This window comes from Metarhizium acridum, assembly GCF_019434415.1.
Source record: "Metarhizium acridum strain ARSEF 324 chromosome Unknown scaffold_577, whole genome shotgun sequence".
Lineage (NCBI taxonomy): Eukaryota > Fungi > Ascomycota > Sordariomycetes > Hypocreales > Clavicipitaceae > Metarhizium > Metarhizium acridum.
In genome coordinates this window covers 19,176-44,148 of record NW_027094045.1, presented here as the reverse complement: position 1 = coordinate 44,148, position 24,973 = coordinate 19,176, and the positions used below count along the sequence as shown (strand labels likewise).

General features: G+C 50.3%; 6 protein-coding genes across 6 annotated transcripts; 4 read left to right on the top strand and 2 right to left on the bottom strand.

Moving 5' to 3' along the window:
• Positions 1 to 766: 766 nt before the first annotated feature.
• On the bottom strand, positions 767 to 1,584 carry VPS24_5 (Vacuolar protein-sorting-associated protein 24). The gene is made up of 2 exons (XM_007816619.2): positions 1,545 to 1,584; positions 767 to 1,471 (listed from the first exon to the last, which is right to left on the bottom strand). Exon 2 carries the CDS (start codon positions 1,281 to 1,283, stop codon positions 813 to 815), a length of 471 nt encoding a protein of 156 aa, XP_007814810.2. The 5' UTR covers positions 1,284 to 1,471; positions 1,545 to 1,584; the 3' UTR covers positions 767 to 812.
• A 1,062-nt stretch (positions 1,585 to 2,646) lies between these two features.
• Positions 2,647 to 4,664, top strand: J3458_020931 (uncharacterized protein). The gene has a single exon (XM_066122311.1). It carries the CDS (start codon positions 2,677 to 2,679, stop codon positions 4,312 to 4,314), a length of 1,638 nt encoding a protein of 545 aa, XP_065972563.1. The 5' UTR covers positions 2,647 to 2,676; the 3' UTR covers positions 4,315 to 4,664.
• A 1,257-nt stretch (positions 4,665 to 5,921) lies between these two features.
• On the bottom strand, positions 5,922 to 8,206 carry J3458_020930 (uncharacterized protein). The gene has a single exon (XM_007816621.2). The coding sequence runs from the start codon at positions 8,129 to 8,131 to the stop codon at positions 6,419 to 6,421; it is 1,713 nt and encodes a 570-aa protein (XP_007814812.2). The 5' UTR covers positions 8,132 to 8,206; the 3' UTR covers positions 5,922 to 6,418.
• Positions 8,207 to 18,721: 10,515 nt separating this feature from the next.
• J3458_020929 (uncharacterized protein) lies at positions 18,722 to 19,067 on the top strand (the record flags this gene model as incomplete). The annotated part of the gene is made up of 2 exons (XM_007816622.2): positions 18,722 to 18,800; positions 18,856 to 19,067. The coding sequence occupies 2 exons, from the start codon at positions 18,722 to 18,724 to the stop codon at positions 19,065 to 19,067; spliced, it is 291 nt and encodes a 96-aa protein (XP_007814813.2).
• A 2,047-nt stretch (positions 19,068 to 21,114) lies between these two features.
• J3458_020928 (uncharacterized protein) lies at positions 21,115 to 22,569 on the top strand (the record flags this gene model as incomplete). The annotated part of the gene is made up of 2 exons (XM_007816623.2): positions 21,115 to 22,152; positions 22,207 to 22,569. 2 exons carry the CDS (start codon positions 21,115 to 21,117, stop codon positions 22,567 to 22,569), a joined length of 1,401 nt encoding a protein of 466 aa, XP_007814814.2.
• Positions 22,493 to 24,046, top strand: J3458_020927 (uncharacterized protein). The gene is made up of 2 exons (XM_066122310.1): positions 22,493 to 22,727; positions 22,782 to 24,046. Exons 1-2 carry the CDS (start codon positions 22,653 to 22,655, stop codon positions 23,967 to 23,969), a joined length of 1,263 nt encoding a protein of 420 aa, XP_065972562.1. The 5' UTR covers positions 22,493 to 22,652; the 3' UTR covers positions 23,970 to 24,046.
• Positions 24,047 to 24,973: the final 927 nt, after the last annotated feature.

Below are 24,973 nucleotides of genomic sequence, written 5' to 3'. Positions count from 1 at the left end.
TATTCTCATCAAACAGCCCCCTATCCCTGATTCTCTATATTTATCTACATCTGGAACTAAACAAGCAGTCATTTCAAGAGCTCGTGCTACCGTCCTGCTACATAAGAGAGAAATGCCAACTCATCCATCATACACGATAGCTAATATTTGGCTGCTGCTACTAGGAAGAGGAGCCTTAAACCTATAAGAAACATGAAATTAGCACTATTAAAAGAAGAATCAAAATTACCGAGGTAAGAACTAAAACAGAAAGCTAATTTATACAGTAATTCTTGTTGAGTCGTCTCATAAGCCGAATATTATGAGCATAGATCTTTAGCCAAGTCGGGGGCTGCTGCTACAATCTTATTGAAACTTTATTACTACACGCTGGCCTGCCTAGACTCCACGTAGTTTGTAAACCCTAGAGTTGATTATAAAAACATAACTAATACTTAAAAACAGAAGCCTCTTAGTATTGAAAAAGCTTTCGCAGCCGAAATCGCTATAGATTTTTGTAAGAAATTATTTTATATAATTCCCATTACGTCCCAAAATCAGGTAATTAGGCTATATGGGGAAGCTACCTGTAGCTAGCTTCTAAGACAGTTATCGGGCCGGATTTAACCCTCAGCCTTTTCCAAAGCCTTTTAGCTATCATCAACTGGCAACACTAGAAGCACATATAACACAGGAAAAGTCTCTGTCGCGTCCTAACAAGAGACGTACAAGGACCTTTTAGCCAGGGCGGGGGTTGATATGAAGCAGCACCGAGTATTATATTCTACGACAACAGCAATAATATAGCCTGTGGGGGCATTCCATTTAATAGCCTAGCTTCCTAAGGCCTCCAGCTTAGTTCGCATGTCACCCATCATCACGTCTATATCCTCCTCAACCTCCTCCTCCTCCTCCCCCAGAGGAGCCGCGACGATAGAACCCGGGGCGATCAGGGCAGTGGACAGTCTCCCGGTGGTAGCTATACGGTCTTTAAGGATTTCCGGTAGCACATTGTCGACCTCTTCCTCAGAAGCCTCCTCCTGGAGCTCCGTGGGACTATTAGCATGCAGATTCTCGCCGACCAACTCCTCGATAATGCCGGCCTTTATAAGCTCCCTCGAGAGCTCCTGCATCGTGATTGCCAGCTCAGGTATACGGATAAGCGATATAACATTACGCATAGTGCCAGCAGAAACACGTATGCTGCCTTCTATTTTCTGGGCCATGGAGGCTTCATTAAGCTGCATTTGCACGCTGCTGAGCTGCGCTTTGGATGTGACGTGGTGGCCGACATCTTGCGGCATCGGATCAGCTCTTGCGCGAAGACTCGCACCCCTCGCTGGGCCTGTGCCTGTCGCTGCAGGTCCCGCGCCGCTCGCTTGTCAGCCTGCATGACGAGGCTCTTCGCTTTGATTTCCTGTCGCTTCATGTGCGCGATATCGCGGTCTAGTTTGCGTGCGTCGGACCGAATGAGTGCGTTGCATTTTCGGAGCTATATTCCTTTCTCAGGAGTCGTCAGCGAGCTCTACGACGGAGGACAGGACTATTATTGGCTTGATGCTCACAGCGGGCAGCGAGTAGGATGATGGCCCGCGACGACGTCCAGAGTGACGAAGCGTGAGGGCGGGATTACCCGTGTCCGAGGGTCGGGCTTTACGAATATCGCTCTGAGATTCTCCATTGCAGGCACGGAAGATGGTTAATGCTAAGATGTGGCTGCCGTCAAGTCCTGCCTGTCGCGGACACGAGGCGATTCAGGGTGCTTGCCAGATTGGACACTCCATGAGGATTCGATTCGATTAGTGTTGGCTCTGGATGCCTAGGTGCGTAGGCAACCACGACGTAGTTAACCCTAACCCTACTGCACTTTGCCTGGTCAAAATGTGTATAATGAACATCACTAAGATACCAAATTTTACCCAAAGCTCGATTAGTCGGCTTTCTCATAGTACCTAGGTATTTTTGTTATTTTCAAGATGTTTCAAGGGAGCATTGTAAGAGAGGCAAGGCCACGAGTGACGTCTATCACCGCCGTCGTCGTTTAAACCAACGTACCTAGGTACCTAGGTAGTTAGTACCCGCTTAGCACCAAGTTGCCTGCCAGTGTGAACAGCTGTTGGCGGCTGGCATCAATTGGTGTCTGGTCACATGGGCATCAAACTTGGATGATGTCTGGCCCTTTTAATCCTACCAGTTGAGCAGCCGCGAGTGTCCCCTTCACGCCACACCTCCGACATCAAAACGCCGGAAATATCTAGCCACCAACTTCGAATGCGACATGCACCAAAGATGGCGGGCAGTGACATCACTGGCTGAGGCACACTCGCCCCAAAGAGCACATCCGGCGCCCCAGCCACCGACGGGACCATCCATGCTCGACGTTGCAGCCAGATTTCGACCCCCCAGCCCGTTTCGAGACACCTAGCGCGGGTTCAGCATGCACCAGCAACCAAGTAGCCCATCACAAGTCGCCATACCCGTTGCGTCGTTCAAACCGCGCAGGCCATCCCACCAGTCTAAACCTTTTGGGGCCGCATCATCCACAATAAGCCCGCAATCGAAGGCGCGAACTCGATGAAAAACTGAGACCCGAGTGCTGTCATAAAGGAAATCTCCCCTCAAATGGCAGCCTTGATGTTCTCCCCTCTTTCCTCCTTTCACCACCGGGCCGCTTAGATACGTCCGACTAAGCGAGCCATGCCATCCTCCGAAACCGACACCAAGGAGGCACGGGAGGTGAACCACCAGTCTCTCGCGGTACAGGAGGAGAACCCAGCGTCCGTCGCGCCAGCACCAACCAACGAGCAACGGGAGGTCGTGACGCCGGCGCTGGGAGAGGGCGACATACCCACGACGAGCCAGTGGGAGATCCGCTCATGGTATCTCTACTACATCGGGGCCAACGGCCTCGCCCTGTTCAACTTTGGCCCGACGGCCTTCCAGAACCTCCTTGACCAGGCAGCCGGCGACTCGGGGCTGCTGTACTTTGCCGGCCGCGCGCGCGACGTCAACAGCATTGTGCTTCTCGCCAACGGCATGTCGTTCGCTATACAGGCGGCGCTGTTCCTCGTCATCGGCGCCTACGCCGACTTTGGCACCGGCCGGCGATGGGTCCTGCTCGTCTGGTCCGTCATCGCGTACGGCATCGGCTTCGGCTGGCTTGGCGTTCACGACGCCGCGAGGTGGAAGGTCGCCGCCGGCCTGTACATTATTGGTCTGGTCGCCTACCAGCTCACCCTGACCTACTGGACCGCGGCGTTCCCGTCGTTGGCCCGGAACACGGCGCACCTCAAGGCGTCCCGCGTGGCGTACGAGACCGGCGAAATCACCCAGCAGGAGCTGGACAGGCGGGACGAGATGGAGCGCAGCAGACTTAGCAACGTTGCGTTTTGGATCCAGTCGTGCGGCGAGATTGCCATCCTCGCCGTCATCGTGGGCATCATGTTTGGCCTGCGCGTTGACGACAGCCCGTCCAACAACAACTGGGGCCTCTCTGTTCTTGTCGCATTCGCCACAGCGTGCTGGCTCGCGCTGTCCATTCCCTGGTTCGTGCTGGAGAAGAAGCGCCCCGGGATGAGGATCCCGCCCGGCAGGAACATCGTCACCGTCGGCCTGTGGCAGCTGTACGAGGCCCTGACGCAGATTTGGCGCCTCAAGCAGAGCCTGGTATACCTCGCCGGCTACTTCCTGCTTGGCGACTCGCTCAACACCACCGTCACCGTCATTGCCACTCTGCAGAACCAGGTCGTCAGCTACAACACCCTCACGCTGACGTATCTCCTCATAGTCGGCGTCGGCACCCAGGCCCTCGGCATCGGCGGCTTCTGGCTCATCCAGAAAAGTTTCAACCTCAGCGCCAAGACCATGTTCAACGCCGTCATGGTCTTCATCGTCCTACTTGACGGCTGGGGCATGGTCGGCAACTGGACCGACAGGTTCGGCTTCAAGAACGTCTGGGAAGTGTGGCTGTACCAGGCCTACTACGGACTCGTCGTGTGCCCCTGGTACAGCTACTCGCAGATCATGATTAGTTCAGTGACGCCGCGCGGACACGAATTTCTCTTCTTTTCCGTCTTTAACATTATTGGCAAGGCATCTAGCTTTATTGGGCCCTTGATTAGCAGCGCTATTATTGACGCTACGCCCGGCGGGCAGAATAACAGCGCACCGTTTTATTTCTTGTTTGCGCTGAGCCTGCTGAGCGCTCTGGGGATATGGGCGTTTTTGGACCTCGACAAGAGCGCGAGGGAACAAGAGGACTTTCTTGTCCAGGAGAAGGAGAGGGTATATGGGGAGGATACTGCTGCCGGGAAGGAGAAGCTGGCAGCCGTGTAGTCAGTTGCCTTTGGAGTAAATTCAAGGCAACATATAGCCAATACAAGGCGTTATACCTGAGTGGTGCTGCCAATTCCCACAGTATATTGTGTCTGGTAGGTCAAAACTACGGCGACTAGGACTTGTTTGTGTCAACTACCTCCCATGTCAGCCTCGCTATTTTGTAGTCCTTGAGGTTGACGTTGAAGTAAGATTAATAGTGTGGAGGGAAGGCCAGGCGGGATGTGCAAAGGTGGTAGAGCGCATCCAGAGTACGAAGCATGGGACGCTCATGAGATGGCCGCCGTCTATCCTAAGCCTAATCTGTAATGTGTGGGAATGTCGACTGGTGTGCCCAGGCCCCAATAGATCAATTGACCGTGAGCCAAAAGAACCCCCAGTACAAGCAGCTGCTTGTACTTCAATTTACATTCATCTCGCCTATCCTGCTCTTCTATCAGTATCCCACCGGCCACTCACTACTCACACAGGACTAATGTCTACATAATAGCCACGTGCTCGTCACAAGCCGTGAACGCTTGCGGCTGGGCGGTTATGGAAGAAGCACCTTCTACGGTCTTATGGTGCCCTTACGACCCCTAGTTTTACTCTGCTCACATTCTGATAATCAATCCGGTCCCGCAGCGCGACGCTCGAAGGCTCACTCTGGCCAAGGTTAGATTTGTGCTAAACTCCTATAATGGCAGTATTACCAACTGGCTTCCAACTAACCAAGTTGAAGTTTCATTTCAAGCTACTCTCCCTTTATTTGCAGGCACAAAATAGAGATTCCGTTGTCAAGTGTATATTGTACGAGCGTAAGCGGTGTTATGTGGACAGAAAGGCCCAAGGTGACGTGCTATATCCGCGGCACCAGAGTGTTGTTTATGCGGCATTAAACTGTTTCCAGAACGAGCTGAGCCGGGTACATCTCACTAGGGTTATCCAAGTACCTTGCTGGCTTCCGTCTCGGTGCCGCACTTGATCAAAGCCCCGTGCCTCCTTACCAAAACAGGTAACTTAGGCGTGTCCGACACCCGGTGTACTCCAGTGGAGCTGACCGAAGGGTCCCCGGAGGCCGGACGGTCACGGTCCACAACGCCCCGGCCAGCAGCTGGTGACATTAGCAACGGCCCAAACCCGGCCACACTAAGTGTAGCTCTTTGTAGCTTGCGTACCCGCCAGGGCCTTTACATACCTAGGTACCTAGGTAGTTCAAGTGTGAAATAGAGTACGTTTGGCAATCTAGCTTCCGAGTAGCTTGGCATTCCCGCAAATACGTGACTGTGTGAAGATCTAGTCCGCGGGGCCATCGTGAGTGCCAGCACAGCCTTTTGGGCGGTGGCCCGAGCCCTTGACCGTTAGACAAAAGGGCCCGGTACGAGTCGAACAAGCCTAGTGGCTCGCTACTAGCTGAACATTTTTGAAGAGAAAGAAGGGGAGAAGCAAACACCCGAGATTTCCCAACCTGAAGAAAAACGAGTCTTCCAGCTCGGGCCAAGCCACGGGGACTGATGGGTAGGTAGGTAGATACGCGTACTACGTCCAGGGGCATTTCCCCAAAGGCCGTATTACTTGCGTTTCACGCTATGGGTCATTTCCTCACAGATGTCACCCCTTATTGCGATCGAGGTGCCACTGTTGGTGGAAGTCAATTACCTAGGTATGCCAAGAGCTTGATTTCTCCCCCGAGTCTGCTTTATTCCATAAACACAAGGTAAACTATAGTATTAATAAACGTCCCGTATAAACCATGGAAACGGGGGGATTAGTTCTCTAATAGCTGCCTTTATTCTTTCATCTTTCTTATTACCCCGTGTAAGACCCAGCCATATGACACTAAATAATCTGCCGCCGGAATGCTCTGTTAGTTTACGGTTCCATCATCTAGCTTGGGTTGATTATGTCTCCTAAAGCTGGTTTCCAACTACCTGCTTAATACCCCAGCAGCCCATGAATGCCCCCCACACACCGATGACCACGTTTCCAAAGTGCATGTGCTCATCGACCCGGCTTTGACAAGTTTCTCTTTGCAAGGCTGGAGCCAAGTCTTTTTGACATTTGCTACTTGTGCGGCATGCAGTGCACCTGCCAGTTGGCAGTACCCATGCCGCCAAGCTCATTGTCATATCCTCGCCGTTGCGCTCGTCCTGCAAAAGCACGAACTCCTAACGGGCACATCAGCCACCTCCAACGCCCTCTTCAACACGGGCTCAATCTCCCTGGCCTCCACCGCCCGGCCCAGTTTCACGCAACACTCGTGGTACCCGTGCAGCGCCCACACATTGTTCGGGTGCCGATGTACCCTGGGCAGCGTATCGTCCAGGCCCAAATCGGCCCTGTAAATACCCCATGCCTCCTCCACACGGCCCTGCTCAAGTAGCAATGCGCCGTAGGCGTGTCGAACAGGCTGCATCCAGCCCCATGGTTCGTCGAACGGCAGCCAGTCATATCGCAGTATGCCCTCGCGCAGATGCGCGAATGCAGCATCGTGATTCCCTGAGCGGTATTCGATTTCCCCGTTGAGCATGGCCTCTGCCACGTCCAGTATATCGACGCATTTGTTATTGAACAGCGTTCTGGAGGGTTTGACGTGGGGGACGGATTCACGGAACAGTCTCCGGTAGGCATTGGCGTCTTCCACGCGGTTGAGCGCAGCAGAGGCTACACCCTTGGCGTAGTGCAGCAGGGCCGTGGTGACGCAGTATAACTCGGTGTCTTGGGGCAGTTTCAAGGCGAGCACCTCGTGCCATTTCCCAAACCGAATAAGCGCGTGCACGCGCATGGAGAGAAAGGCCTCGAGCCAATCGGCCATGGGGGGGTTTTCCACGCGGAGTAGTTCTTCTGAGATGCTGGCCTCGAGCATGTCGACTGTCTCAAAGGCTACCTTGGACTGGCCCGAGAACATGGCCCCGTAGATGCGGAAGTGGTAGTCGTGGCTGCGGTAGAGGGTGTAGAAATTCATGGGGCCCTCGCGCTTCAGGAACTTTTCGTCGGCGAGAATGGCGTCCGTGTTGGCCATGACGGCGCGCGGGTAGTCGCCTACCAGGATGTCGAGGTGGGAGGGCATGTGGTTGAGGTGACCTGCGTCCGGGACGAGGCCACGCAGCTTGTCTGCGGCTGGCATGCCGGCCTCGGGTGTCTGGGACATTTCCATGAGGTGGATGTAGAGGTGTAGGAGGCCTGGGTGCTGATCGCCGCCCTGTTGGGCGATGGCCTTGTCCAGGACGCGCTTGATCTCAACGGTGCGTGCTTCTTTTGCCGGTTCGCCGGTCTTGATGTCCCATAGCTGCCAGGGCGTGAGGTTCATCATGGCATCGGCGTATAGAGCGGCGACATCGAGGTCTTGGGGGAATTGCGAGGCTACAGAGGCCATGGCATCTGCATAGTCCCGGTTCCAGATACAATAGTCCGATTTGGCGGGAGCGCCTGTGCTTGGGTACCGAAACTGGAGGGCTTCAATGAGGGCCCTTTCCGCGGGAGTGGCATCGGCAGAGTTTGCCTTGGCTTGTTCCACGGCGCGGTGTGTACGCTGTGCAGTGGTGGTGAGTTCGTTCTTGGCAAAGAGTTCCCACGGCTTGTTGTAGTTTGGGCCGAGGGAGTAGGCGAGCCCCCAGTAGGCAATTGCGCAGGAAGGGTCATGGTCAATGGCTCGCTGGAAGCACTTTGCTGCCTCTTCGTGATTGAAGCCATAGCACCAGACGAGGCCGCGGTTGAACCAGGTTTGAGAGACGGGGTGTTTGGTGGTGATGTGGCGATGATGGGTGCCGAGGTCGTAATAGCCGTCGTCGAGGGGCGGCTTGTTGTCGTCCTTGGGCATGGTGGGCGTGGCAGACATGGTGGCCAGACGTGCGGAATTAATGTGGTGGTTTCAACGAGTGGTTCCGATCATGGTCGGCCCGCGGTGCCGCTATTGTGAAGAAAGGCGAATGTGTTGAAGATCTGGTGGGAGATTTCCATGTCGAAGCTCCGGCCCAGAGATGGTGGGGTGACTGGGGTCTGGTGACTTTGGGCAATGGGGCTTGGTGGCTCGCTGACATGTACAGGTACCTCGACACGCGTTGAGGACCGAGAGCCGGCTTCGGTGTCGGAGCTTGATCTGGACTGCTGCGGATGCTTGCCGACATGACAGTGCACAGTAGTAGGCAGGTAACACGTTCCCCGACTGGTATACTCTGGGCCTTCCAAGCAGCCTGCGTAAAACGATCGCGGCCGGATGATCAACTGATGCCTGCCAGACGGACATTTGAATCATCTGGAGTGGAGTATCGAGTACCTGCGCAATGGAGTCATGGCCGCTGCAAACCCCGTACCGACTACCCCCGGGACCCGTCTTCCCCAGTTGCAGTTGCGGGTGGGCGTCTTTACCCCGACCTCGGCCTCGGATCTCACCGACACCCGTTCACCGCATGTCAAGTCATGGTTGGTTTCTTTTCTTTGTTCACAATGTGGTTGCTACAGCAACAACGTTATTTAGAATCTGATAATAACTAAATGCCCAAGCACACCATGGAATAAAGGGGCAAGTCGGCCCTGACGAGAGTCCATCGCAACCAAGAAACCGGGTCCATTGATTATACGCCCCGCCTAGTGCCCGAAACACAAGCACTGCATTATATCGTGATATAACAGAGCCTTGGTATACTTTGCTGTCCCGGGCCAGGGGCCACATGCAGAGCGAAATATATTGAAGAGGTCGCAGCAGGTGTACGCTCTTCGTCCACCATAGGGTGTAAAAGGTCCACGGGTACCCGTGTGGGTTGCTTACCCGTGGGCTTTAGGTAAGTAATAGGTAGGAAAAAAAGACTTAAATAAATTTATAGGGGAAAATAAGGTACTTATAATTATTTATTAAGAATATTAAGTGTTTTTAAGTACTTAAATAAGACTTATATAACTTACTTTATACTTTAAACTTAAAACTTATTATAAATATAATTAAATATTTATATTATTATACGTTTATAGATATTTATAAGGTACTTATCTTTATATTAGGTTACTCGTAATATACCTAAATGTTACGACCCAGTCACAGGCTGCAGCGTAGGCCGCAGGATGGGCCGGTTGCATGAGCCACCCAGTGGCTCAGGGCACAGCGGGTGACGGATTAATGGTCGGGACGGGCCGCCAATGAGGAAGAGTTCACTGACTGTTCAGTGAACTCTAGACGAACCAGTAGCACGCATGTAACCATAGTTCACCAGGACTTCAGTGAACAATGGGTGAACACCGTAGTATATAGGGACCCCCAAATTCGCTTCATAGATAGACTCTAGCTCCTTAGCTTTCAACACACAGATCATTACATTGACTAAGCTTCGCTTACAACTCTTTGACTCTGATCACTTGGTTACGGTCTACGACCTATTACCAACGTAACACCCAACTGCTCAGATTGACTGCCCTAGTGGCTCTGCCAACATAAACTACGACCTAGTTTATCCCTTGGGAACCTAGCGTTACACGTCGAAGACTCCTATTGGACCTTCCGTGCAACAGTCGTTACACGTTGAAAGCTCTTGTTCAGACTACTACTGCGTCACTCTGAGCAATATCTGATAACTGTCAAACATGGCACCACGCGAGGCTACTACCGCATCTGGATCGAACGAAACTCGGGAGGGGCCACCAACCATCTCTGCTCACGAGATGCTCGCTGAGATCATACGCCTCCGCGAACGGGTTCAACAGATGGAAGAAGAACGACAGGAACAAGCCACGGCTGCTGCCACAATTAAAAAGGACTTGGGAGAAATCCTCAGACCCAGGGCGCCGGGACCGTACGACGGATCCCCGGGTGCACTTCAAGGATTCCTCACTCAACTCAGGGCTTACCACCGACAATTCCCAAACAAAATGGAAGAATCCTCTGCCAAGGTACTTCACGCAGGAGGATGTATGACGGGAATAGCACTAGCATGGTTTGAACCCATCATGAGGGACTACCTTAACAAGGAAAAAGACGACCGCGAAAACGAAACCAACACCATTTTCGAAAGTTACGATGAGTTCGAAAAAGCCATCAAGAAAGCCTTTGGAACAGTTGATGAAGCTAGAGCTGCCGAGTACCATATCGACGGACTCAAGCAGAAAGGATCGGCATCCGATTATGCCGCTCGCTTCAGACAACTCGCATCTCAGCTTGACTGGGAGGACGAACCTCTTATGTCAGCATTCTATAAGGGACTCAAGGAAGAAGTTAAAGATGAACTCTATAGAGAGAACAGGCCAGACAATTTATCGGACTACATCGCTATGACGGTACGGATCGACGACAGACAGTATCAGCGACGCATACAGAAAAAACAGGGTAAAGGAACCTGGAACCCTACTAAAGGAAAGAGTTACCAAGCCAATCAACGCAGGAAGCGGGACGAACCTATTGCCTATGGTCACACTCTTAATCCTGGACGAATGGAGCTTGACGCTACCAAAAAAGATGACAAAAAGGAAAAGAAGTGTTATAATTGCGGAAAACCAGGACATTTCGCCAACAAATGCAAGAAACCCAAGAAAGAATGGAAGCCAGTACCAGAAGGAGGTAAGAAACAGCTCAATGCTACTAACCAACAGAAGATCGAAATCTACGAACCAGAGGTAGAGCACAAAAACCTAAGCTGGACCTTCTGCTACGATAACAACTGCTATACCCACCTCAGTAGCAAACAAGGAACCGGATGGTTTCCGAAAGAACCCAAGAAGCCGAAGAAAACGCAAAGACAGATAAACCGGGCATTGGGAATCACGACACCACCACCACGAAAACCAAGACACGAAAAGCTACAAAGGATACCAACGCCGGAGCTTGAGGAAATACGCGCAGGAATTCAAGCAGCGCGACAAGCGGTACAAGAAGACCTGGACGAACAATCAGTGGAAAAAAGAACCCTTGCGATGACAGGACGAAAGGAGATTTTCGAACCAAAATCGCCAGAATATTTGAACGAAGACTCGCACCAAGAAATCCTCGATTGGGTGCGACAACAAGCAGAAGCAAGGAAGATTCGAAGGGAACAACAATATAGGGAGGAACAGGACGCACAAATCCTCACCACCCTCGATGAACCAGAAGATAGAGTAAAGGAAATGAGCGTCGACGACAACTGCGCAATCCTAGATACTCCAGAAGCGTCCGAAGACGAACAAAGCGAGGAAGAAACGCCTGCAAGGCTAACAGCCACACAAGAACAAGCTGTACAACGATATTTTCCCGCACCAACAGGAAAACATTTCGCAATCCCTATCATTGCGGTAGACACCACCACAATGTTAAGAAACCCGACACTATGGTACCCAGAGAGGGAAGAAGGGGACGACCCCAGACTCTCACCAAGACATAAGGACCATACACGATTAGCATGGGCATCATGCACATTTATGATGTGTCAGGCACATTTTACAACCAAGGCACGACTGGATGCATTCCCGATCCGAATGAGAGGATATCCGATCAAAGCACCATACTTCCGATGGGAACTCCTAGAATGGAGAGTGAAGATAATCAACGATGACCAAACTATGATCTTGGAACCCGATTCAAACACACCCATCAAATGCCGAGCTCATACAGACCCTACGGATGTATGTGAATCAGACACATGCCAACTGCACGTGTATACGAAGAACAAACAATGGCATCAGTATGTGTATGAGGGAAAAATTCCAACACACAGAAGAGAGTTGTTACTCAAGTCACCTCGATGTGAAACGAAAGACCACATGGTATGCCCACTACCCAATTGTTCAGAACATATGGTAGATAAGGCCAGGGAATGGCACAAGTGGCAATGTGGCACACCAGCAGCATACAAACGGGCACAACGAGCATTAGACATACTCGAACACAAAGACCCCAGGGGAATCACAGAATCAACATACCACAATGAGCAAAGGCTGGATAAGTGGTACAACGAACAGAAGTTCAACCCCAGATGCAACAAGAAATATGCGGTAAACTGCGACAACCCAAGATGCGAGAAGCATGGAGAAATGAAAGATCAAATTTACAACCGCCTATGTCAAATGTTTAACGATGGGTTTTGCTTTAAACACCCACAGAATGGAACTGGACCTACGGAATGGTACCAGGAAATGAAACGACAGATTGCAGAAGAATCTATTCCGGAAAACTCAAAAAACGAGGCACGCCATCTGTAAAAGGGCTACAGGCTGGCATGAAAAGAAAGACGCTAATGACCCTCAACGCAACCCAGAACGGACGAAGCGATAAGATGGTATTAGACGCCGAAGTCATGGGACATCGCGTTCGCATACTTGTGGACAGTGGCGCGATGGGCAACTATATCTCACCCAGAGTTGTGAATCGTTACCAACTACCGTGGAAACACAAAGAGGCACCATACGAGTTAACTGATATCGAAGGAAAACCTTTTGATTATAATGACGGGATCATTAACAGAGAGACTGATCATCTCAAAGTACAGATTCAAGATCATTCAGAAGTGATTCAACTCGATGTTATGGACGTATCGGAACACGACCTAGTGTTAGGGTACCCATGGTTATGGGAGAGTAACCCACTGATCAACTGGAGGACAGGCCAACTGAAGTGGAACGAGACTTCAGGCCAACAGAATCAGCAGATTTCGGAAGAAAGAACGAAATTTCGTCATAACTTAGCTCACGAACAGAGTTCTGAAGAAAAAGAACCTTCAAGCAAGTTATCCAAGGACCAACGACAACAAAAGAACAATACAGAAACAACGAATACAAAGAAACGAACGATTGGATCCACCGTAACGACCCCGACGGCGCTACAAACCGGAATACGAACAACAATAAATAATAAGAAGACAAGAGCCAAGATCCGAAAGGTTATTGCCGCCTTACGGAAAGACCTCGCAAACACAAATAAGAAGCTCGAAGGAGAAAAGAACAAAAACGATAAAAACGACAAAAGCTCAATAACGAAAGAAGAAAGACTCAAAAATATCCCTAAGGAATACCGGAAATACGAAAAGCTATTCGCAGAAGAATTGGAAACCGGATTACCAGAACACAGTCAATGGGACCATCAAATCGAATTGATAGATGGAAAGTCGACAACATTTCATAAGATTTACAACTTGAACGCAAAAGAACTCGAAACGCTACGAGAATACATCGACGAGATGTTAGCGAAAGGCTACATCAGAGCATCCACATCAGAAGCTGGATACCCAGTCATGTTTGTTCCAAAGAAAAACGGGAAATTGCGGTTAGTAGTGGACTATCGACGATTGAACGCGATTACCATGAAGGATCGAACACCGTTGCCGCTTATCTCCGAATTACGAGATCGACTGCACGGAATGAATTGGTTCACCGCTCTAGATCTAAAAGGAGCATACAATTTGATTCGAATAAAGAAAGGCCATGAATGGAAAACAGCCTTCAGAACGAAGTTTGGACTATTCGAATACTTGGTAATGCCATTTGGGCTTACCAACGCACCAGCAACATTCCAACGAATGATTAACAGCGTACTACGAGAATATTTGGACAACTTTGTGGTAGTATATCTGGATGATATACTCATCTTCTCGAAAACCCTAGAAGACCACAAGACGCACGTACACAAGGTACTGCAAGCGCTACAAGACGCAAAACTATTAGTTGAACCAGCAAAAAGCAAGTTCCATACACAGGAAGTAGACTTCCTAGGACACACAATACGACCAAACGAGATACGAATGGAAAAAACAAAAATCGAGGCAGTAAGAAACTGGCCAACACCGAAGAATGTCAAGGACATACAAAGCTTTAGAGGCTTTGCGAATTATTACAGAAGATTCATCAAAAGCTACGGCGAAATCGCAGCACCCTTGGATGAACTCACCAAGAAGGATAAGCAGTGGAATTGGAACGATGAGGCGCAATGTGCCTTTGACAAGATCAAAGAACTCATCACATCCGAACCTGTTTTGAAAACCTTTGACCCAGAAAGAGAAACGGAATTAGAAACCGATTCATCAGACTTTGCTCTAGGAGCACAAGTTGGACAAAGAGACGATGACGGAAAACTGCACCCTATTGCGTTCTACTCAAAGAAACTTCACGGAGCAGAACTAAACTACCCCATCTACGACAAGGAATTCCTAGCAATCATCAATGCTTTTAAGGAATTTAGGCACTACCTTATGGGAAGCAAACACAAAGTCAAGGTGTATACCGATCATAAAAATATCTCTCATTTTGCGACGACGCAACAGTTGAACGGACGACAAATCCGATGGGCCGAATATCTTTCAGAATTCGACTATGAAATCATCCATCGAAAAGGATCCGAAAACGGACGAGCAGACGCTCTAAGTCGAAGAAGCGACTACGATACAGGAGTACCTACAGCAACAGGACAACTCCTTGAGATCAATAAAAATGGCAATTTTCAGCAGAGACAACTGAATGCCATACTAAAGGTACAAGACGGAGACCCAGTATACAAGAAAATCCAACAATGGGCAAGGAGAAAGGTCAGGTTTGCAGACACGCCAGAAGAATGTCTCACAGAACCCGGAACTATCCCAAAGTACCATGGAAAGACCTGGATACCTCCAGAACTACAAGAAGAATGCATCAAAGAAATGCATGAACACCCAGTTTACGGACACCAAGGAATCCGCAAAACACTGGACAAGATACGACGACAATACGATTTCTCAGGAATCAAGAAAATGGTCGAAAAGGTTGTCAACGAATGCATACAATGCGGAAAGAGTAAGGCTTCTCGACATAAGCCATACGGAGAATTACAACCATTACCAGTACCAACACGACCATGGGAATCGATAGCTTTCGATCATATCACGAAGCTACCAATGTCAAGAGAACCAATGACCAATGTGGAATATGACAGCATATTCGTGGTCACGGACAGACTCACAAAGTACGGATACTTTCTACCGTACAGAGAAGCAAGCAATGCAGAAGAACTTGCATATGTGTTCTTACGAACAATAGCAAGCAATCATGGGCTGCCAGAGGAAATCATATCGGATAGAGGAAGTACATTTACCTCTAAGTTTTGGCAAGCACTTATGGCACAACTTGGGACAAACCACAAGTTAAGCACTGCATATCATCCACAGACAGATGGACAAACAGAAAGGTTGAACCAGACGCTTGAACAGTATCTGCGATGCTACATCAATTATCAGCAGGATGATTGGGTAAAATGGTTACCTACAGCGCAATTGGCTTACAATAGCTCGATATCGGAATCGACAAAGCAGACACCAGCCTACGCCAATTACGGATTTAATCCCGAAGTATTCCGAACACAGCGCGAAGGACCGCAAGCAGAACGAGCAATGTTGCAAGCAGATGAACTGAAAAAATTGCATGAAGAAATGCGACGCGAATTGGAATTCGTACGAAAAAGAATGGCACAATATCATAATCGGAAAAGATTGAAGGGACCAATCTTTGGGGGGGGAGACATGGTCTACCTACTCCGACGAAACATCAAAACAACGCGACCAAGCGACAAATTGGATTACAAGAAACTAGGACCATTCGCTATCAAAAAACGAATATCGACGAACAACTACGAACTTTCATTACCAAAGACTATGAGGAATCATCCTATAGTACACATTTCACTCCTTGAAGAAGCACCAAACAATGCACCAGCAGAAGAAGACATCGAAGTCATGGACGAAACAGAGTACGAAGTGGAACGGATCCTAGACATGAGAACAAAGAACAAAACGCGCCAATATCTCATTAAATGGAAGAATTACGGAAACGAGGAAAACACATGGGAGCCCATGACTAATTTGAAGAATTGCCAGGCACTGTTGAGACAGTACCACCAGCAGCTTGCGACTCAGCGCTAAGCAACGCGCCCCAGTCTACAACATCAAAGGCACCCCAGTTTTGAGCATCACGAACAGCCTCAGACTCTTGCTGTTGAACCTGCTCCAGCTCACGCTTTCGAGCCTCCTCCTCCTCCTTCTTCCGATCCGCATCCTCCATTTCCTCCAGAGAAGCGAAATCACGACGGGCCATCTCCAGACCCTTTTCACGCAAATGACGACGCATACGCCGAAGGCGCATCAGACGATTCAAGGCCTCATCTATCTCCAACTGAGCCTTACGACGCCTTTCGATTAAAAGCTCCTCCGTTAACTCCTCCTCCTTCTCAAGCCGACGAAGCTCCTCGGTGATACGGTTTACTAGGAATACGTCAGCCAAAGACACGTCACGACAGACAAACCCCGCACGTACAATTCGCCATGGGAGCGCGAGAACTGTCACAAGAACGACCCAGGGAATAACAAAGCGCACAACGACCGATGCTTCCCACAACCCAACAAGGACCCTTCTTTTCGAAGCAACGACTACAGGGCGACACTTCAAAACCCTGCTCACGAATGAAGGCGGCGGTGGCAGCGCGGTTAGTGGTAGAACGGGATTTCTTAGGTTTTTCCACACGGTTAGACATGATGAAAGAAGGACATTACGGGGAAGCAGAGAACTTACGACCAACGGAAGAAAGGGCGACAGGACTATTTATGAAACCAGGCTTGGGTCTTGAGGACAAGACCATGGGAGAGGGGACATCGTGTTACGACCCAGTCACAGGCTGCAGCGTAGGCCGCAGGATGGGCCGGTTGCATGAGCCACCCAGTGGCTCAGGGCACAGCGGGTGACGGATTAATGGTCGGGACGGGCCGCCAATGAGGAAGAGTTCACTGACTGTTCAGTGAACTCTAGACGAACCAGTAGCACGCATGTAACCATAGTTCACCAGGACTTCAGTGAACAATGGGTGAACACCGTAGTATATAGGGACCCCCAAATTCGCTTCATAGATAGACTCTAGCTCCTTAGCTTTCAACACACAGATCATTACATTGACTAAGCTTCGCTTACAACTCTTTGACTCTGATCACTTGGTTACGGTCTACGACCTATTACCAACGTAACACCCAACTGCTCAGATTGACTGCCCTAGTGGCTCTGCCAACATAAACTACGACCTAGTTTATCCCTTGGGAACCTAGCGTTACACGTCGAAGACTCCTATTGGACCTTCCGTGCAACAGTCGTTACACTAAACTACTTACATGATAAAATAGGTAGCCCACGAATAACCCAAGAAAAACTTGGATACCCACGGGTGCCCACGGGTACCCGTTTTTACACTCTAGTCTACCATCCCGTCGGCCGCCGGGTCCGTCCCCGAATCGTTGAGAGCGCAGACGTCGACCCTTGTTTCATCGCCCATAAGATCCGTGCCCAAATCCGCGTGCTGGTGGGGGAGGGAAGCTTGACTCAACTAGGTCCTAATAGCGAAGCCCAACATGAGTTTCTGGAAAGTAGAGCAGGGAATTACTAAGAACTTCGTAAGTATCTGGCTGTCCAGACCTGTAGCTGTGGCTTCAGGACGTAGATTAATCAGTTGATGGAATCAATTTTGACACATTTTCTTCTTTTTTGGCTCTCATAAACCAACTCCTCCAACTGATTGGACCGATAACAGCATGCTAATAACAGCAAAATCACGGTTCAAGTTCTCTTTAGAACACCATATACAAGCGTCTCTCCTATATGTATTGAGACCATGACGCAGGTGTGTTAGTGGTACTAGACGCCAAAACGTAGAATCTACGGAATTTAAAGGCTGCCGCGGCAAGTTGAGAAAGTCGTTACCCGCAGGGAAGAAGTGCCATTTACGTACATCTGCAACCATGAACTGAAAGCAAAAAGAGCCTTTTATGAGATACCGGCTCTTACATCGGGCTACGTGTACCACTTCGACACCACTCCAGGAGCTACACTTGAATTCAGCATCCCAATGCGGCACTTCGAACTTGATTATCTGCCCTTTGCCGTGGCATCGTGGCTTGGAAAAAGAGACAGGGCCACTTTTTGCCGAGGCTGACCGAGTTTTGTGACGTGAGATGCACAGTGACATCATGCAAGAGTGACCTTGGGACGGGTTTGTGACGTTTAAAGTTTCGAAACTGAGGGTACCGACATTGACAATGCTGGCCTTCTTTTTAAAAGTCTGCCCCTAGAAAATCCAAAGGACGGCTGTATATTATTAAAGTCCAGAGTGAATCTCAGATAAATCATCTTCATTCCTTAAAAGTGCCTGACGTGGCCCGAAAAAGCGTGCCGGTCGACCTTTGGCATGTTGGCGCCGCAGGCCGTCCAGACGTTGTCCTTGATTCTCGTTGTCCATGCATCTGCTACATCAGCTGAATCATCAATGCGAGTCGTCAATGCGTTGCGAGTCATGTCTGCTGTCCAAAGCGCTTGCCATATATAGGAACAAGATATGGGCAAACTGTTATTGCTATATAAGATTAGCAGATCTCCCCTTACATCACAAGATAGACATGACAGGTTGAGACAGCTTACCACATTACTACAATTAATACGACATCACAAAATTACCCCTTTTAAGTCGAATCAAATGAAGCAAGTCGCTTACTTGGCTTTCATTGCCGCCACGGCATTCCTTGCAGTGTCGTCGCCTGTTGGCGCCAGTCCCGGTGAGCAAGCGACTTTGGCCCAGAAATCAATTACAAAACATCTGACCACATACAGCTACCAAGGATGCCGAAGCTGGCAACAAGGGCAAGAGCATTGGGGACAGTGCCGGTGCTTTGGCCGACAGCATTGCTAAACATGATGCAGGCAAAATTGCACAGAATGCCGTTGCACTCGCTGGGAGCATCGTCGATTCAGCCTCCGGTAAAGGTAAGAAGGAGGCCAGGGAGGCTGTTGTTGCTCCCGTTTTGAAGTCAGAGACCATCTAAGGGACATCTGACTGGCTCGTCATCCTGCTGAGCAGGTTGAACATATGCCTCTGATTTCTGATGCCTTTTAGCATCATAACTTAGGGGGACTGGTCGGAATGCTTCGGAAAACTTTGGGGAGCTGGGATTTCAGATACGGATGCCTCGGTTGATTGAACTAGCGGGCCTGGTGTAACGACCGCATGTCACAAATGTCAGGCACCAGACGTTGGAAAGGTTCACTAGGCACACTTTAAGACGAATGGCATGAGTCCCTCTAGTCCAAGTATCAAGGAATGCGTCAACAGAAGTTGCTGTGTGTCAATGCATCTAGCTAATAATAGGCCTCATGACGTGACACAAGCATCCTGCATATATCTTGCGCACTATCAATAATGAGCCAAGACGCGCAGATTGTTGGAGCACATCATGGCGTCTCAGTGAATTCAAACCCGTGTTTCATGTATCCAGCCTACTTCAAGTGCGTATAGCTGCCTAAATTGGCAGAGATTCCTTTGGTGTGCATTCCATGATATAGGGTTGAACTGTTAACTTGCCGAGATTGGGAAACCAAGTTTTGACCGGGACACCCACTTTGACACTCATTTGCACCACATCATCATCGATATGACCATACCCAGGGCATTCCGGGGCAGACTTGGATACTCCGTATGTCGAGTTGTAACGGCAGCTTTGCCACACTGGTCCCCACGCATTGTGCCGGTGTTCCCGCTCAGGTACCTGGAGTTTGAAACTAAGCTTCACTCCAACATATATCGCCCAAGATGTTCCCACCTTGCGAGTATGACCAGGGAGACGGCGAGGAGACGGCGCAGTCGCTCGCTCCTTATGCATAGTAAGTCTCGCCTCTGCACGAACAATGAGTCTGGTCCGTTTGCATTTTAGGAAGTTCACTGGCCGTCATTCCCGTCAGCATGGAAGATTCGTTTGCAACCAGAATAAATATGCCTCATGTCAGCGCGACAAAATATGCCTTTGCTTTTGCGGATGAAGGACACAAGGTCGACCTCATCGATCTGAGCCCGGGCCTGATTGAGCTGGCACAAGCCGCAGGACGAGCGCGAGAGCAATGGCGACAAGGCGCTTCTTGACAGCATTGGCGTTGGAGACGCACTTGACGACACTATCCTCCAAGGCGGTGTTTACGATGCGGTGCTCCTTTTAGGGCCTCTCTATCACTTGGTCGCGGAGTCGGAACGCGCAGAGGCAGTTGCTAACGCCTTCCGGCTTGCAAAACATAGTGGCGTTATTTCTGTAGCATTTATAGCATTGCTGCGCATTTGAGGGATATTGCAATTCGAGAGCCGGCGAAACTCGTCCATGATGAAGCGTTTTCCACAAAATATGTTAGTGGTGTGTAGCGTTGCCCGATGGGCACATTGTTTCCGTTGCTAAACAGCTGCAGCTCCAAGATGGTCGGTACGAAAGGTTCAAGACAGGAATCGGAAATGTACACGGCTTCCACACCAAGGTTCGCGACATCAAATCCTTTTTCGCTCACAACCTTGCCGACACCTTGGAGTTGGTGGAGCTGAGGTCGCAAGAGGGAATATTGGGCGGCAACCTTCATGTACCCTGTCCAAGTCTGAGCCCAATGTTGTGCAGGCCTGGGCAGACTTGATGTATGAGAACTATTCTACTGGGGAGGAGCACTTGGGATGCGCGGATCATTTGGTTGCTGTTTTGAAGAAGAAGTAAGAGACGTGGTGCTGCGCGATTTCTCGCTCCCCTGCCGGTTGTGTCTCGCTTAGAGATGTCGTTGTAAGTACTAGATTGCGCATTTGCTACAATGGATTTGAGAACCTTTCTTCAAGACATATATGCCTAGTCAGTACTGTACATAGTTGCTCTGTATTCAGCCTTGTTCACGTAGCAGCGCTGCTAGGCTGACACAACAGCTTATAAGCTGTATTCTCCACCAACGGTTCAGCCGCAACCAATATTTCCAGTCTCGCCCATCAGTTACTATGAGGGCGAAACTCTCATCATAAAAAAACGGGTCCTACGCTGGGCTGTATGCTGAATTTAACGACGGCAGGAACCCGCCATGGACATCTTTGCTGAACCAGACGACCCTATCCAGACCGTCCAGGACCAGACGCCGTATCTCTGCATCGAGCACTGGGATGGGGGCCTGTTTCGCACCTACGGCCATAGAAAGCACAAAACAAGCATTATACCAGTACTGCTGCGGACGGTTCCGGATATCCCCCCGGCAGACCAACCGTACCTAGAGAACCTGTACCCAACCCCGAAGGAGGAGCTCCAGCCGTTGATACAGACATGGCTGTACTTTGGGATGCTGGCCGAAATGCTGGGCTTGAACGAGATCGCGCCCGGTGTTCGGCTAGTCGAGGAAGCTGCCGCTACGGAGGAAATCTCGAGGCTGCACAAGCAATTGACCCGCGAGGAGAATGGGCAAACAGTTCTCACTGCCGCCGAGATCCTCACCTGGGGTCCGCTCTTCCTCGAAAGACTCCAGATGGCAGAGAACGAGTTCGACAGACTTGTTTACATACTCCAGTGCCTGCAGTGGGCAATGGTCATGCTGCACTCTACCCAGGAAAACATTGACCATGCCGTTCGCTACTCCATCGCCGCGCTGGGCGAGCTCTTCACCACGGGCATCTACGCCGCCGCCTCGTCGGCCCAGCCGAAGATCGAGTTGCCGATTTTGGGAATCTCCTGGCACCGAGACTATATTTGTCCCGGGGGCAGGGTCGAGCAAAAGATGGTACGCAACGGCTGGTGCCCCAGTGAGATTGAAAAGATCCGGTCGCAGCTGCAAGGTTTGTACACGATGCATTACACGAGCCAGTTGAAGAAGCCGACGCCTTGGTTGGACCATTCGAGCTGTGCCAAGACGTTTTGCGGCGCGTTTCGCATCGACATGAGCACATATGAGCCCGCCCATGTACAGGACGGTTGTGGGTGCGAGTTCATCGAGGCGGATCCGGCAAAGGTGGCGGGCATCTTGACAAATACCGATAGTTTCCCGGTTGTGCGGGTGGAAGGGGACTTGGACGATGTGAAGATTGTGGTTGAGGAGTTTGAGCAGGGAGTCTCTTATGTGGCATTGTCGCATGTACGTTGACCTGACGGCTTGTTGAGGGCGACGTATTGCTAACGGAAAAGGCAGGTTTGGGCGGATGGTCTCGGAAATCCGGCTAGCAATTCGCTCCCAAAGTGCCAAATTGCACGAATCAGCAAGCTTATAGACGACCTACCCAGGGCTCCTGGCAGCACAGAGTCTCCGCGGCTTTGGCTCGACACGTTGTGCTGCCCAGTCGAGGTGGAGAGCAAAATGATCTGCCTCGAACGCATCGCTGATGTGTATAGGAAGGCGCACCACGTTTTGGTGCTGGATACGAGTCTGACCGCATTCAAGTATGAAGGAACTAGCCCTGCCGAGCTGCTAGTTCGGGCGTTTGGCTGTTCGCCTTGGATGAGGAGGCTATGGACTTTGCAAGGTACGTGTACTGACGAACTGGGCGTTTTGTAGAGCTGACCGGTGACCCGTAAGAGGGCGCACTTGCGAGGACTCTCCAGATCCAGTACGCAGACAAGGCCGGGAACAATATCGCCATGTTGACGGACCTGTGGACGCTTGGCAAGCAGGATTCGCGATACATGCGAATATGGCAGGACGTGCTCAACGAGGTAAACTGCAAACTCGTATAGTAGCGAAACCGGGCATTATAACAGTGGCAACAGTTTAGTCAACTACTCGGCTTCAGTCCCAAGACCGGCCCCGAAAACGTCCTCAAATGGCAGCAGCCGCAAGTCACGACTCTCCAGCGAACCCTCAACTTCCGCACCGTCTCCGTCCCCGCCGACGAAGCGCTCTGCATCTCAACCCTCATGAAACTAGACACGAAATACATTGCCGCTGGGAGAGGTGCCAGTCAGCGCATGAAACGGATGTGGGAAAAGCTATGCGAAGCAAACGGCGGCATATCGACCCGGCTGCTATTCTACTTGGACGAACAGCTCGACATAGACGGCTGGCGATGGGCGCCGAGATCCCTCCTCGCGACCGCCGTGCACGACCCTGTCCTCAGCATAGACGAGCGTGTCATGCGCTTTCACACAAGGGAGCCAGCCGATGCCTCGGACAGTGTCGTTCTTGGCACCCCGACGCCAATAGGGCTGAAGGCACGATTGCCAGGCTGCAGAGTTGTGCCGACGCCGCTCCTGCCGAATTTCCCATTGCACGCCTGGCCAGAGGTTATCCATTCGATTGAAGACCAGGTCGTTGCGCAGAATGAAAGCACAGGGCAGTGGTTCCGCATCATCGACTGGTACCGCAGCAAGAAAATATCCGTGTGGACGCGCGAACAGCGCCGCGAGTATGACAAGCGCGAGAACAATCCTCTCTGCAGGGCGATCCACACGGGCAAGTGCTGCCTCATCATGGATCAAAAGATGACTTTGGATGACGGCACCACGGCCAGTTGTTTAGTGCAGGTTGAAGAGCTAAGCTCGCAGGAACTGCGAGCGGTGGGACACACAGCCGAGGAGAAGCACCTGGCGTTGAAGGCCCGTCGGGAAAGAGCCGTCATTTTATCTCCGATCGACGAGAAGGAGGGAAAGATGCTGTCTAGAATCAAGGATCTAGCGATTGTCTTGGCAAAGGACCCGGTGACGGATGAGTTCTTGCAAATGCAGAAGAGTTACAAGCCGGGGCAGGAGGAGTGGGAGGCGGCGGAGCTTACGGTCCGGAGAAGGATGAAGGAGGTTGTGGAGGAGGCTTGGTACGCGGACGACGAGTTTCGGCAGACGATGAGAGAGTACACTGGTGACGATCTGGATGACTATGTGTGGGTGTTTGTGCCCAAGGTGTTTTCGCATGCTATTTGGTTGAGGGAGCTGCCTGAGAGGCAGTTGTGGTTTGTGGATTAGATTGTGCTCAGGGAGACGCAGTGCAAGGTCCTGACATGGTTTGTAGTCAATATCATGTGAAGATAAGTGTAGCAGCAGGTGTTGATAAGTTGTATAAAGTACAACTTGGTAGTTTGTGCCCGTGGCAACATCGTCGATTGGCTTTCACGTATTGTCCTTCTTTCCATTTTTATTTCAGATTTCTTCCAGATACCGGTCCAAGTCCGTTTTTGCCAGCTAACAAACACAATTCACGCAATGCTCTGGTAAAATATATATGAAATTAAGACAAAATAGAAATGGTGTAAAAAGTTCCATCATATGTATACCAATTGTAGAATAACCAAGTATTTAGAGCAGTTTCCTAAGGCTTCAAATGATGGGCAGTAAGACTAGAATACCGCGGGTTTAATTCAAGCTATACAAAATATCATTGATATTTAAGAGTCTCCGTATGACTGTTTTAGGCCAAAGAGCAGCCCTCCATTTTACCCCATGCCACCCACGCCCGGCCACAGAAGAAGTGCCCCTACGTGACTTCAAAATTTGATATTTGCTACGACGGCATGGTGGCAGAAAGGCCATGATGACCCCCAATGACAGCCGGTTCGTCCTTGTCATACGCAGGACCCGAGCGTTCTCTACGACCCCAATCATCAAAAGCATCAAATAGCAGGTGATCGGTCAGTCAGGCTCAGCGAATCGATGAAATACGTCTCTTAGAAGAAAAATACGTGTGACATAAACGTTTGAGCAGGCGCACTCTACTTGTTGTCCACAACCTCCGTCAAGCCCACATATCGTTGAGACATCAACGCAAGTTTACTGGCCACCATCTCTATTCGAGTCTGTAGATGAAAATGGTTTATTTTGACACAGAGCTTGACCTGTTAGATCTAGGACCGCCGACTGTGCTTACCAAGCAACAGATTCATGCTCTATTCCACGACATCCTTCGATAGAGTTCTCATTATAAGAATCCCAATTGAAGCCTAAGATTTGTGGGTCATATGTGCCCTCGTGCG